The following is a 14,045-nucleotide window of genomic DNA, read 5'->3' on the forward strand; positions in this document are numbered from 1 at the left end:
ATTTAAAGACAGAGCGACAACCTGTGCGCCCGTCCCTTGTCCCCCCCCCTCCCCACCCAGCCACCCACCCAGCCACCCTGCCTCCGTGCTCTCCTGTCTGTGGATGCTGACTGAATTTCTTATTCTTATTCTTTATTTCTTTGGATAAGAAGGATTTCTGTAGTCTGTGTTAGAAGGAGGTGGCAAAGAAAGACGCACTCATCTCTCCCTCTCTGTCCTCGCTCTCTCTCTCCCTCTCTCTCTCTCTCTCTGTCTCTCTCTCTCTCTCTCTCTCTCTCTCGCTCTCTCTCTCCCTCCGTTTTCTGGATGTGAAGCAGCATGCGGCCCGGTGAGAGCGTAGAGGGCTCGCGCTCGGCTCGCGGAAGATGCACCGATGCTCATGTTATCACTAATAGCGGCACGGAACGCTGTCTCGCGCACCCCTCGTCGGCAAAGAGGAGGATGAAGAGGGGGACGACGACGAAGAGGAGGATGAGAGGGACGAGCCAGAGGATGGCGGACGGAGGAATGACGGTGTTGCGCGGCTTTCTGTGGAGTCTGGCTCTCTGCGCGCTCTGCTCGCGCGCGCAAGGTAAGAGTGGGGATGCGACATGCGCGCGCGCACGCACGCACACACACACACACACACACACACGCACGCACGCACATGCGCGCTCACAAGCGCACTCACAGTTTTCGGGTGAGACTGAGACTTCTTCTTTTTTATCTGCAGTCACAGGAAATGTGCGGGTGCGCGCGCGAGAGAGAGGTGTCTGCGTGCACTGTGTGTGTGTGTGTGTGTGTGTGTGTGTGAGTGAGAGGGGAGGCGTGCGTGTGGGCGTGCGCGCCTGCCTGGATGTATGGTGTGCTGCGGGAGGGAAAGCAGAGAAATAGGAATTGGTTTACAGGGAGGATGGAGGGAAAGAAGGAGAAGAGGAGGAGAGAGAAGCGGCAACAGCCTCTTTCCTTCTTTCTTCATTTTCTGCTTGCTTCAGTTTCCTCTCTCTGTCTCCCCCCCCCCCCCCCCTTCCCTCCTTTCCTCCCTCCCTCCCTCCTCTTTCCCTCTCCTCATCCTTCTCTTCAATACAGCCATTGAGCTGGTAGCCAATAAATATTCTTGCGGTAGCTCTTGGGCTGTGGCAGTGAACGTGAGCTGCTTATACCAAAGTGTGTGCGGGAGTCTCTGTGTGTGTGTGTGTGTGTGTGTGTGTGTGTGTGTGTGGGTGCGTGCATGTGTGTGTGAGTTGTTTATAGTGATCGCCGAAGCCTTACACAGCATTTTATTGCCAGATTCCTGCTCTCATGCCCGCTTATTCATTTTTTTTTTACTGTATTTCAGTCGTTATATAATGGCGGTGTCTCCCCATTTTTGTCTCTCACACTTCCTCGCTGCCCCCCCTTTGCTTCTCTTGAGTGAAATATAATGTTAAAATATTCACAGTATAGCACACTTTCCCCTGTTTTCCATGTCTGTCTATCTCGGCCTCTCTCTGCTTTCCATTTTAAGTTGCTTCCTCTGATCCTGTTCACTAATGCTCACACACACACACACACACACATGCATGCACAGAGATGTACAGACTGCAAATACACCCAGTTCTGCATCCGTCGCTTGTGTGCTACGAAACTGACCATTCCTCGCCGTGTCCTGAGGAGAGAATGGGGTAAAGGAGACTGATAAGGAAGAAGAGGGTAGAGCCTAAGAGGGCTTATGAGGAAGCAACACAGGAGGAGTGGTAAAGAAAGGAGGTGAGGGAGGGAATGAGTGTTGATGGGGACGGAGGGAGAACTGTGACGATAAAAAGAGAACAAGTTTAGAGATGCTCGGCCAAGTTTCTAATTAAACATACGCCAAGCTCCGTGAGTGTCTGGTAAGATCCAACCGAGTTGATTTAGTGAGGAGCCCAACGTCGAGCTGGAGGAGAGGGTGGCAAACGTACGAGAAGTCAAAGGGAATCTCAAAAATTCAGCCACTGTGGAAGCTACTGAGAACCATTTGTCATTGTCATTGTAAAGTCTGCATGATCTTCCAGTGCAGGGAGATGGTGTGTAGGCTGACTGAGCACAAATACTATGGATTTCTGCAGTGATTAAACAAACAGACACCAGGGACGTCTAGACTGTACCATCACAGCATGCAGGATTGTAGTTTCACTCTTAAAACAATCTCTATTCTGAAAGTTTGTTTTTATTTATGGTTGACTTTGATGGACGGATGAGAGATTTGTAAGGTGTTAGATAAAAAAGAGTTGGTATTTCCTCATGCATAACAGATAATAATTTGAAACCCTTTGGGGTCCAGAGCCTGGCAGCGACCTCCTCATGGGTGCATCACCTGCAAGAGTCACACATTTCTAATCTCTTCATAGTAAAAATGTGTTACTTGTGGTTTAAAGAATAGTTTTAGCTCCATGTGTTCACATTCAAGCTACACTATGTAAAGTTTAGCGTTAGCAGACATATGCTCCATAATTTACCTTAATGTGGCGCGGTGCTATCAAAGATCCACAGGACAGCTCTGACAGAAGTGCAGAGATGTTCCCTTCTAAAGGTTTTTGAGCGAGGCGCCCCCCCTCCCCCTTCCAAACAGTCAGAGAAGGTCAAACCCTGTGAGTCACATACTGATGTGAAAGGGCATCTCGGTACCTTCCTCTACGAGATGCCACAGGTTTGGGCCATGGTTGTGTGGTTTTGACACTGTGTCACCGTTTGACGCCCCGGGTGGACCGGTTTTTATAAGGCTCAGCTCGATTACTCATTGCAGCTTTAAGATGCATGTTGACAGGTTGGGGACCAAAAAAATAAAAACAGGCATGGGAAATTAAAAAAGCAGCTGGCTGCCAAATGTTGCTCAGATTTTGGCTGTGGCTGGCGAATGATTCTGCTCCACAGCAGGTAACCAATCACTGTACCTGCAATTCTATTCTAACAAACTAATCTGGAAGATAAAGTAATGAAATAGGTGGGAATGGATTCAAACGTCACCGAGGCCGGTGGACAAAGATGTTAATTATGCGACTCGGCTTAACGCGTTGACGCGGTGCCAGTTCTGAAGTAGTTGAATCTTTTGTCATGATACCACGTTCCACGCGGTCTTTGTGCTGTGAAATGAGCACAAGAGGGCATTCTAGGGGCAGGCTAATGAAAGGTTTCAACTTCTGTCTTTGTGTGTGACAGGTTATTATAAAAGTGAGTCCTTTCTGTACGTTCATCAGCGGCTTGCCAGGATGTAATTTACAAGGCTCATGATGTTGAACTTCACGTTACCAAATTTCACCTGACGATTCCCTCTTAGACAGATGCGGAAAAATTGCTGTACTTGTCCTCTGCTCTTCTCGCTCACCTCTGATCCACCTCCCCTCTGTTTCACCCGTTCTCTCCCGCTGCCGTGGCGCTCAGCTTAACTCCTCCTTTTCTTTCTCTCCCTTTTCTCCCGTCCTCCTCTCAGCACTTCTACTCCTCTGCTCTCCACTCTCCTCTCAGCACACCATCTCTTCCTTTTCGTCTGTCAGATTTGTCCTCCCGTGGCTCTGGAGGCTTAATTTACTCACCAAACATACTAAATCGCACATGTGCATATGCAAGAAGGAAAAGGAGGGGGGGAAGAAATAAACCCACACACATTTTTCACCGTCTCCCAGAACCTAAATGTATTCAGGGGCTGCCGTCAGCCTGTCTAGGACTCCGATGCTGAGTAATTAATTCACATTGTCCATTATTATGCCACTGCTAATCATTTCCATGTATTATTCACTTTTCCGTGTATTTTGCTAGTCATTTCCCCGTTCATTTATCAACTGATATTCTACATACAATTAACAGCATGCTCTCGGTTGCATACGCACATACATTGGGTCACACTGTGCGTAACACAGCGAGGCAGACGAGCTCTCGCTCTCTCTCTCTCTCGCACGCCGAACATTAGTGCAACACCGACTTTCTAACACGTATTTAATCCTAAGGCTTATGGCTGGTTTCTCAGGGAGGGAGATGTGTCTGTCGCAGAGTCAGCCTCTTGATCATATAAATACTTTTGACTTAGTGGTAGAGAGGGAGAGAGAGAGAGACGTTGTGGGGTGGAGACTGGGAGACTGGGACTGGGAGGGATGGGAATAGAGGTATGTGGGTATGACAAAATACTGAAAAGTAACAAGTGGAGTTTCAACTAAATTCACTTCTGGACTTTGATTAAACCGCCTCTCATCTCACTTCTCTCATCCTTGTCTGTCTCAAGTTTGGTTTCTGTGTTTTCTATGCACACACATACTCATTGTAGTCACTGTGCGCCGCCGTACTCTGAACTCCATCCTGTCTTCATCCGTCCCTCTTGACTTTCTTTCACCTAATCCCCTCCTCCGTGTACAGCCCCTATACAGGGAATTTGTAATTACTTGTTTTTCTTGCTTTTTCACCCCCATCCTAACCTCTTCTCCGTTACTTTCGCTCTCAACATTTAATTACAATGCTGGAAGTAGAGTGGCATTCGTGTAGAATTGGAAAGCATAAGTGGGTTTGAATATGACACCGTACAATACTTCCAGTAAGTGTTGATATTTTTCATATTTCTCCAAGAGCACACTCTTTGCTGAATCTACTTTAGTTCCTTAAAATAGATGCTGTTGGAAACTGAGACTTTATCCACGTAGATAGTGAACCTTTTGCAGATATGTACCCCGTGAACATGTGCAAAATGCGTTCTTAATGAGGTTGGGTCCGACGGCGATCTCGCTTTTTTTCCTAACGCAAAAACAGGTTGTGTACATTGCTTCAAATGCTTTAATGAACTGGAAACCTTTGCAGTTCGAGGGCATTTCACTTTCACAGATAGAGATCTCTCACTCTGTGCCCTTTTCTGTTTAATTTGTACTCTCTGTGCCCCCTTTCCTCACCTTTTCATTGCCTTGAAAATCCTTGTACTCAGTAGCTGCGCTGGGAGCTGCCCTGTTAAGAAAGTGAGCAGATATGTGTTCTGGTATGTATATTAATGTTTTTGATATTACCCTGCCCTAATCACCTCTATTCATCAGTTCCCAATTTCTTCTACTTCCTCCTTCCAATATCTCCACCAGCTGAATTTGTATTCACCCCCTTTCTCTCATTCCACATCTGTCTCCTCTTCCCTCTATCCTCTTTGCTTTTCCTCTTTTCGATCCTCCATTAGTCTTGCCTGTCCTCCTGCCCTCTCCTCTCTCTTCATGGCAGCCCCTATCCTTAGTGAATTTGTTATAAGTGTCAATTGTAATAGATGGTTACTCACAGGGTACAGCTCTGTTAATCTCTCATGCGCGTTTCTTCCCTCAGCCAACAACAGGAAACACATTTAATTCCTGCACACAGATTGCCACCCAAATGGTGTGCTTTTAAATTGCCAGAGAGCCAAATCTTCTTGCGTATTTCAGATTTGTGTTTGCCTTCTAAGATTGTACAAATGTCAGCTCGCACATATTGAGCTGTCCTTGTTATCAACAGGCTGTTAAATTGAAAGAAGTGATAATTTTGCCATGCAAATAAAAATACAGAGAGGCTGTGCTCCAGTTAGCAGTTCCAGCTGTTCCAGGGCCCTGTGGATCCATAAAAGCTTTTTATATACAATTGCTCTATTCCTCCAAGGCCTAGTGCAAATGTACATTTACAGAACGGTGTCATGAGTGTAATAAATATAAACATAATTCATCATAATTGAATACAAAGACACGGCGGCTTCCTGCAGGAGTCATCAGCAAAGAGATCTGCACTGCATTGGGTCACCTTTAAATACATAATGCAATATGTGTAATGTATAGGCTATTTAAGATTAAATCAATTAAACTCACATATGCAAATCACATACTTCGGTGCTATGATGCGTGCCAAAAGGGAACAAGGTTCAGATTAAGGGTCCATCAAGTTGTGAAGATCAACTGTGTTTCTCAGTTTCTCAGAAGGTGACATTTGGGAGATATTAAGTTTTTACATATCACTGGCAATTTGCATGTTTCTTTCTCTCTGTGTGTCAGTCTCACCCCCTCTCTCTCACTCTCTCACTCACACACACACACACACACAATCTGTCAGTCTTCCACAGCCTCTTCATTATTTCCAAGATGATTAGAAGTAGACATGACGTGAACATGTTGAGTAGTCAAGCACATACACATAAACTACCAAATACACAAAAATATGTTGGGCACACCAAGACAGCATGTGTTACCCTGAGGGTGTGACCGCAAAAACACTAGCGCGCGCACACACACACACACACACACACACACACACACACACACAGGGACAGGAGGAGAGCGCACACAAAGACACACACACACACACACACAGAAACTCTCTCTGATGATTTAGGAGAAAGACAGATGAGAAATTAACAAAGACAGACAGTCCTCATAACCAGATGGTGCTCCCTGGTGTGTGTGTGTGTGTGTGTGTGAGAGAGCGAGAGAGAGAGAGACAGGTAAGGAAACATGGAAAATCACAACTATAGAAGGATCAAAGGTCAAAGCTTGCTGTGAAATGGGAAGTGTGTATATAGGAGGATAAATGGATGAACATAGAAACAGCAGTTTTGGTCAAAGGTTCCATCTCTAGTGACAGTCAGAGCCTGTGTCTGTCAGACTGTCCTTGAGCAAGATACTGACGACCTTAACGACAGTGTGCATGCCCTCTGGGAAAATAAACACAGGCACTGGCGTTACATTTGTACCATGATGATGTTGTAGCATGATCTAATCATATAGATACGAACTGCTAAAACATACTGAACTAACAGATTAATTGTGCAATTGGAAAGTCAGTGAAGGTCGTTCGTCGTCGTTGTTAAACAGCAGGCTGCGTTCAACACAGGAACTCATCAGACAAAACCACGTTTTGCGCCCACGACTTAACTTAAACTAAATACGTTCGGTGTCTGTGCTGTCACTGTGTCTTGCGACTCGCCAGCGTCTTCACCGCATGCCAGCTTACTCATCCTGCAGGTGAAGTAACAAATGGTCAGTCCTTTCTTTTTATTCATTACAAGGCTGAAAACAGCTGTATGAAAAATAGTTAGCTCGTTTAGGACAGTTTTCAGTTTTGCTGCATATTTGTTTTTTCTGTTTTAATGGGTCGAAAATGATTTGTGAGAAGCATTACATTATCTTTATATCTTGCAAAAAAAAAATACATCACAAATTCTTGAGCAGATGTTAAAATCATACAACATATTCATTTATAGCATTATATTAATGAAGGACAATTTAAATGATCAAGTTACCATCCGTCAGTAGTAGGTAGGCTAATAAACACCATGTGCTCTTAATTAATGGATACATTGCCAACGTTGTTGTAGGTAATAATGTCCAAATGATGTAATGGCAGTGATACTTGACACAATGACACATTTTGATTAATCACATTACTAATCATGTGCTATACCTGTGAACCATGTTTATGCCAACATTTGTAATTTTTCATTGTAATTTAGCTCTTTAACTAATATTTTTTGTCCATCAAGCTTCTTAATCTGCTCTAAATTAGCTAAGTTTACTGATACTACGTCCAACATTTTATCGTGTCTTGCTCTCCTAGTTGTATCTTACTTCACTCTAATTCAACAATAATGTCATGGATCGTATTTTTGTGGTAAGATTGTTGCTATGGTGACCATGTGGACATTAAAATCATTCGAGTTGTTGCTATAGAGCAGCATTTGGCAATGCAACACTGATGTGAGCACAAAAGTATGTGCTAAAAACAAGATAAAATACTTAGGTATTTAAAAAATATTGCTAAAAACATGTGGCCATTAAAAAAGTAAAGAAGAAAAAAAAAACAAAAACGTGAGGCGTGATTTGTGCCAGTGTAGGTGTGAGAACAGAACTCAGCTAAGTCAAATGCATTAGCTACACATTAACATAGAACCTTGAGGGACTTATTACTGAGCAGCTACAGCTGTTATTTTTGATTATTCGATCCTTCTCGTAATTACTCCTGTTTGTGGAAAAGACCAATTATTTGAATATTTTTTTTTATAGTTGTGGTAAAGAACAATCAAGTCTCTAAAGACCCGAGTAACTGCACCACGCTAACAAACACGAGACAGGCAGACGCACGAGCATGAGTTTAATTAGTCAGTTTTCTTGACAAATTAACTCTCGCTGACCCCCAAACTCTTTGCTGTCAGATGGAGAAACCTCGTATCCAACTTTTCAACAATTCTAATTAGCAGCATTTATGAATTATAGTTGACGTACTTTTGAAACTGCGTAAACAGCTGTAATAAGTTAATTATTCCTATAGGAGACGTTTTATAATCATAGAAGAAAACATTTATAGTTTGTTTGTCTGAACATATAAAACAAATTATATTTCTGGTGCAATGACACTGAGAGAGTAAGAGAGAGAGCGGTATTAAGAGAGAGGAAGTGTGAGAGTGTTTGTGTCTATGTGTTTAGACCTGGTGTGTGATGACAGGTATGCCCTTGTGCCCCACACCCACAGAAACATGGCTGTCAGCAGACATCACGCACACCTTGCTCTCTAAACAAACTCTTCATCTCATGCTGTTATGCTCATGAGGATAGTCTATTGTCTTATTATGTTATTACATCCCCCCTCCCATGTCATATAATCCTATGAGAGTCTGTTCTATAGCTTTTTTTTTTTTTTTAGAATGGCAGCAATTTTAATATCTGCAACCAAATTAGTTGGTGTTTGGATTCTTATCATGACCTCCACACTGGGGAAGCTGTGGATCAGGAGCTAGAGCAGTTGTCCTCCTCCAATCGTAGGGCTGGTGTGTCGATTTCTGGAAGTGTCCTTGGGCAACACACTGAACTGCACGATGTCCCCGGTGGTTCAGCCTCATGGCAGCTCCACCACGTGCTACTGTGAAAAGCACTAAAGTGCAGACAATTTACTATTTACAAAAAGAAAATCAGCATATGCACCATCTCCACATCCTGTATTCTCATTGGCGAGGAGTTTCAGAGTGCTGCAGGTGAAGCTTTTTTATTTTTTCCTTTTCCTGAGTGATGATTTATTTCCTGTATGCATTTTGCGCCCTGGGAGCCCTTTTTTGTTCTGTTGTTCATTCTGTCTTCGTAGGCGCATGTCTCTGTGCACAGGGTGTGTACGTATGTACACACACACACACACACACACACACGTGTGCTTGTCTGCTTCTTTCCCAGAGAAGACTCATATCCCCAGCAGGCCCTGTCAGGCTGTTTCTGGGTGCACTCAGTTCACAGCTGGAGGATACTGCTGTCACCTGCTTACCTAACATCTCTCCTCTCCTCTCTTTCCCCCCTTATGCAGTTTTTCATTACCCACTTACCTTCATGTCAATCATTACACTGGTGAACAATTTATCCCTGCACAACACTCTCCAATTCGTTTTGTGGAAACTTTCTACAAAATAAGGTAAAGTAAAAGGGAATTGTTTTTTTTTATAGTTGGCAATAAAATTACTCCAAAGAGACTGTGCAGCCAAACGATTGCACCGGGTGTCCCAAAGTCCTATTTTTAAACCAGTATTTAGCACAAGCCTTTACTAAAATTGTTGTTTTTAAAAGCTTTCATGCTTGGGTGGCTACCAGCATGCCCCTAAAAAAGGAGGACACCTCTACAGGGCAGACGGGCGTGGAACCAAACAGCTACATGTTTAGCTATGTTTAAATATCACACATACACGCAAATGTGCCATAATAATAACCTATCAGCACCAGTGTGGCTTTTGGATATGGAGACACACACACAGAACCCAAACAGTTTTCAACACATTCAAATATAAAAAGAATTTAAAAAATGGAACAAAACATTACAAAGATAGCAAATGTGAGTAAACAGGAAGTGGAATCACTGTTCGTCTGGTGTGCAGGGACATGACGTTTGCATGCACGGACCCAGGGGGACGCCATGCAGCCTTTGTCCAGCTCACAGACAAATGCTCAGCAGGGTGTTGCAGTGGACAACAGTAAACGTTTTGATCTTTGACACTAGCCGTCTGCTTCTCTCACACACTGACCCTACATGCTCTCTCTCCCTCCCTCTCTCTCACACTGTCTCACTACCTCGCTCGCTCAATGTCACAGGGTCAGACAGAGAGCAGATACTGGACCACATGACCACAACCAAACCTGACACCATAACATGCATAATCCCATCCTGTCATCTTCCCTATTAAATGTATTTTCTCATTAAATCCAATTAATTTTATGTCTAATAATTGATGTCATGCTGTATCACGGCGTTTTTGTGTTGTAAATAATACATGTGATTCACATTTGATGCCTCTATTGCTCCACATGGGACTTAAACCAGGGTCAGATAAGGTCAACACTGTAACTAGTGGCTCTCAGGCACAAGCTAAGCCGTTTGTGACCCCACTTATAGGGCTCAATAATATCTTTTACTGATAAAGTCCACCATCCTTAATAAATGTTGTAGTCCTAATTTCCTGTGAACACCCCAGCAATGTGGATGATCCTTCGGTTAAAAGGTATTTTTCTCTCTTGGCCAACTCCTGTGATAAACTTTGCTTCTGTTGGTGCCAACATTGCTTCAAATTTCATATGGTTTTACAAAATTAGGGTTGTTGTTAAGTGTTTCTTTGGCTTGAAAGTCATGGCCAACTATTTAATTTCCATTTTCTTGCTAATTGAAAACCCATAATCATGTTTTGACATGGTTCATCCAGTTTTCCAGAAAGCTAGTTTGAACAGAAGTGTGAATTTAAATGGGCACAACACCAAATATCTAAACAGGGGAGGTAAAATAAAATAAAATAAATAATAATCTCAGACCAGATTGAGAACTTAATAGGTGAAAATCACATAAAAGCAACATATTGGATGTCATAACACATGATTTCATCTCATCCTAAAGACAGTTTGGTGTTATTGAGTAATATTCTACAAATGTATTAACCAAATAAACAAAAGCCCGATCACACAAGTCATCTGATCTCGTAGCAGCTCTCAGCTTTACGAGTGTTGTTTTCATCTTGCTACTTCAATCTTCTGGCGGTAATGTGCTGTGTATGTTTGCCAGGCAAAGAAAGCAAAAGGCTATTCTAAGTACTAGTCAGTGTCCAAATGCCTGGCAGAGGTTGAGCTGAAACGAGTTTCTGAGATCAAAAGAAATAGAACGATAAAAGGATAAAAGGGATTGAAAGATAAAGGGATTTGAGTCACTGGATGAGAATTGTGCCTTTGTAGAACAGAAGTCAACAGAATTAAAATCCATTCAACCACAAGGAACTTGGACTTCCCATACTGTATGTTGTGAAGGTCAATGCATTCAAAACATTTCTCTCTGCTTCACACAACTGATCCGGTTCTGTTTCTACAGAGAAGAGCCTTTTCTTCTTTTAACTGTCACCAAACACTCACAGTGCACAAAGCATCTTTCCTCAGATTTCAATCTGAGGGTTAAGGTTTGTGCTGAGCGTGTGCCTCTTTTTTCAATTGAAGTTAATGGAGATGATGGGAAAACGGGTGATGAAATGAGGGAAAAAAGACAGTCACAGAGGTTTCTTGACTTTCTCTTTTGCCTCTTTGACGACGTAATGATTCTTCTTCAATCAGTATTTAGGATTTATGGGGTCAGGTTATGTGGTCTATTTGTTATGCGTGCCTATAGACTTCAAGCGTTTGAAAACAACATTAGCTAACTGTCCAACGTGAGTAAATTCTGCCTGCAGATGGGAAACAAGCCAGCATCTGACCAGCTTATTCCGATCTGAAAGCCACTTCAGCTGTAAATTAAACCGGCTGGGAACATTTAGAAAGCCCCAGCTGCCAAGGTTTAAATATTAATATTCATGCCCCAAGAATATGCATGCAGTATTTAACTTGGACGAGTGTACAAATTTAAACCTTTGTGCGCTAGTTGTGTAATTTATTTTATGTTTTTAATTACAGTTGAAAATGAAATCAAGGAGGCTTATGGATTATATGGATTACTTCCATTATTTAATTCATTTGTCCGTTACATGTGCCGTGTGTAAGTCATTGCTAATTGGTATACTTAACATTTTACACAAGATAATCCAGGCAAGTCAGAAGTTATCTGTGCTGCCGCTTCCGTAATTTATACATTTGAAAGTGTTTTGTGTGTGTGTGTGTGTGTATGAAACAAAAATATAGAATATATGACAAAGATACAATAAGAAATAAATATATAAATATACAATGAATAAATGCTGTTTATTGCTTCATATTGGCTGATTCTCCATGATATTGAGTCAACTCACTATCTCTTTTAATCCTGTTTTGTTCTTCAGTATCTTATATTCTGTTACATCTACAAAGCAAAGTTTATTCTTGTTTTTTGACCCTTCGTTATCAAACTCAACGTAAGAGACGGATTAGTATTTGAAGTGATTTCTTCATCATATTTTCTCTCGAAAGGTTTTAGAGGTGCTCAGTCTTCCAGCAGTGGCTTTTCTCAGACACTATACGTTTAAATAACAACTCCTGAGCCGAATATATGAGTAAGACCAAATGAATAATGAGGTTGAAGTGAAATTTGCATAAAGACAATACTTAGATGTCAACGAAATCAAATTAAAATTTTGAAGTTGCCACGTTAGCGAGCACCCTGCCTGCATATGGGTGCTTGATCAAGATGCACAAAGTCGAGTGAGGAAAATTGAGTGACAAAATGTCAACAGCAATTTTAATGATGGAATAATGTGACTTAATGTGAAATATTATGTGAACCCAGCCCTGCAAGTGGTTTTGTGAAATGCTGTCTTATTGTCTTGCCGGCCTCGAGCAGCAGTGAGAACGAGCTGTCACATTCATTTTTTTACGGAGGGTTTTTTTTTTTGCTGTTGGAAATGTTATGTTGCTGCTGATGTGCAGCCACTCAACTTAATGCACCGTGATGTAGTGTCAGCTGGGCGTGAGCTGTGGACTATCTCTGCTTGAAGTGCAGACTTCAGAGAATCAGTTGGCAAACATGACATTTTCATCTACATGCTGCATAGTTTACACAATGCAGAAAGGTGAGGGATTTCATTTAATGGCTTATGGACCAAAACTCATTTGGGCTTGTGATTGGCAAACACATCCTCGGTAGACGAGGCACAGGTGCGTGTGTCCATCCATCCGTCCACTCCGTCATTTATAGCTGGGTCTGGACATGCTGCAGTTGTCAAGTTGGATTGGCTGGCTTATTATTATTATTATTACTATATCAGTTGTGATGTTGTAGTTTACATGCATGTCTGTCCTGACTCATTTTATAATAAATCCATGCATGAGCAAAGCTGATGAGGAATGAAATTCCTTTCTGGCATTTCTGGGATACAGCCATGACGAGAACAGTGCATAGTGACCTTGACCTTGGGCCACAAAAAAATCTAAATCTAAAGTGGACAGTAGTGGCAAATTTGAGGAAATTCCCTTAAGGCATTCCTGATACATCAGTTCACACAGACTGGATGGAGGAAGGGTCATCACGACCTTAACCTTTGGCCACCCAAAACTAATCAAGTCATCATTGACTTTAAAATTTAAAGGAATTCCCTCCAAAAACATATTTTGAAATTGTATGGACATTTGAATTTGTATACTCTTCCTCATCACTGTAGTTGTCCTCACTTTAATTTGGTCTAGATGGAAGTACAGTTAATTGACCCCTGACACTGGCCTTGGAGGGAAGAGCTATGAAGAAGACCACTGAGGGAAAAGGTGTAGCTGGTAGTACGCGTCAATGTAACTGTGGTGGAAACAGTGGGGCACTGAAACTGTAATTGCACCACCTCTTCACAGCTCAGCGGGCTTTCAGGAACCTGCCAAGATCACATTAAACACACAGAGACAGACAGACACACACACACACACAGACACTCATACGCATGTAGAAAGCAACACAGACTGTGGACGGTCCCCGGACTATCGGGTAAAGCGGCTGTCACGATTGTGACAGAAAGAGCCACAGTGCGTGCACAATATTTGTGATAAAGATTGTTTGAGGCCACTTTATGCATCATCATGTGATGGGCTTTTAACATCAATCCTGTACTGCTCTTTGCATTTTAAGCTCAACACTGTATATTAACTCATGTGTGCAGAATTTCAGAGCAGGTG

The 14,045-nt window shown here is 42.5% G+C and overlaps 1 protein-coding gene across 1 annotated transcript in view; it reads left to right on the forward strand.

Moving 5' to 3' along the window:
* The first annotated feature begins 318 nt into the window (after positions 1-318).
* Positions 319-14,045, forward strand: part of csmd3b (CUB and Sushi multiple domains 3b) — a 274,055-nt gene continuing 260,328 nt past the window's right edge. Inside the window, exon 1 of the mRNA XM_026349411.1 lies at positions 319-571. Within this exon, the coding sequence (XP_026205196.1) occupies positions 319-571 (253 nt within the window). The remainder of the gene's footprint in view (positions 572-14,045) is intronic.

Source organism: Anabas testudineus, chromosome 11 (genome assembly GCF_900324465.2).
Source record: "Anabas testudineus chromosome 11, fAnaTes1.2, whole genome shotgun sequence".
In the NCBI taxonomy this organism is placed as follows: Eukaryota; Metazoa; Chordata; class Actinopteri; order Anabantiformes; family Anabantidae; genus Anabas; species Anabas testudineus.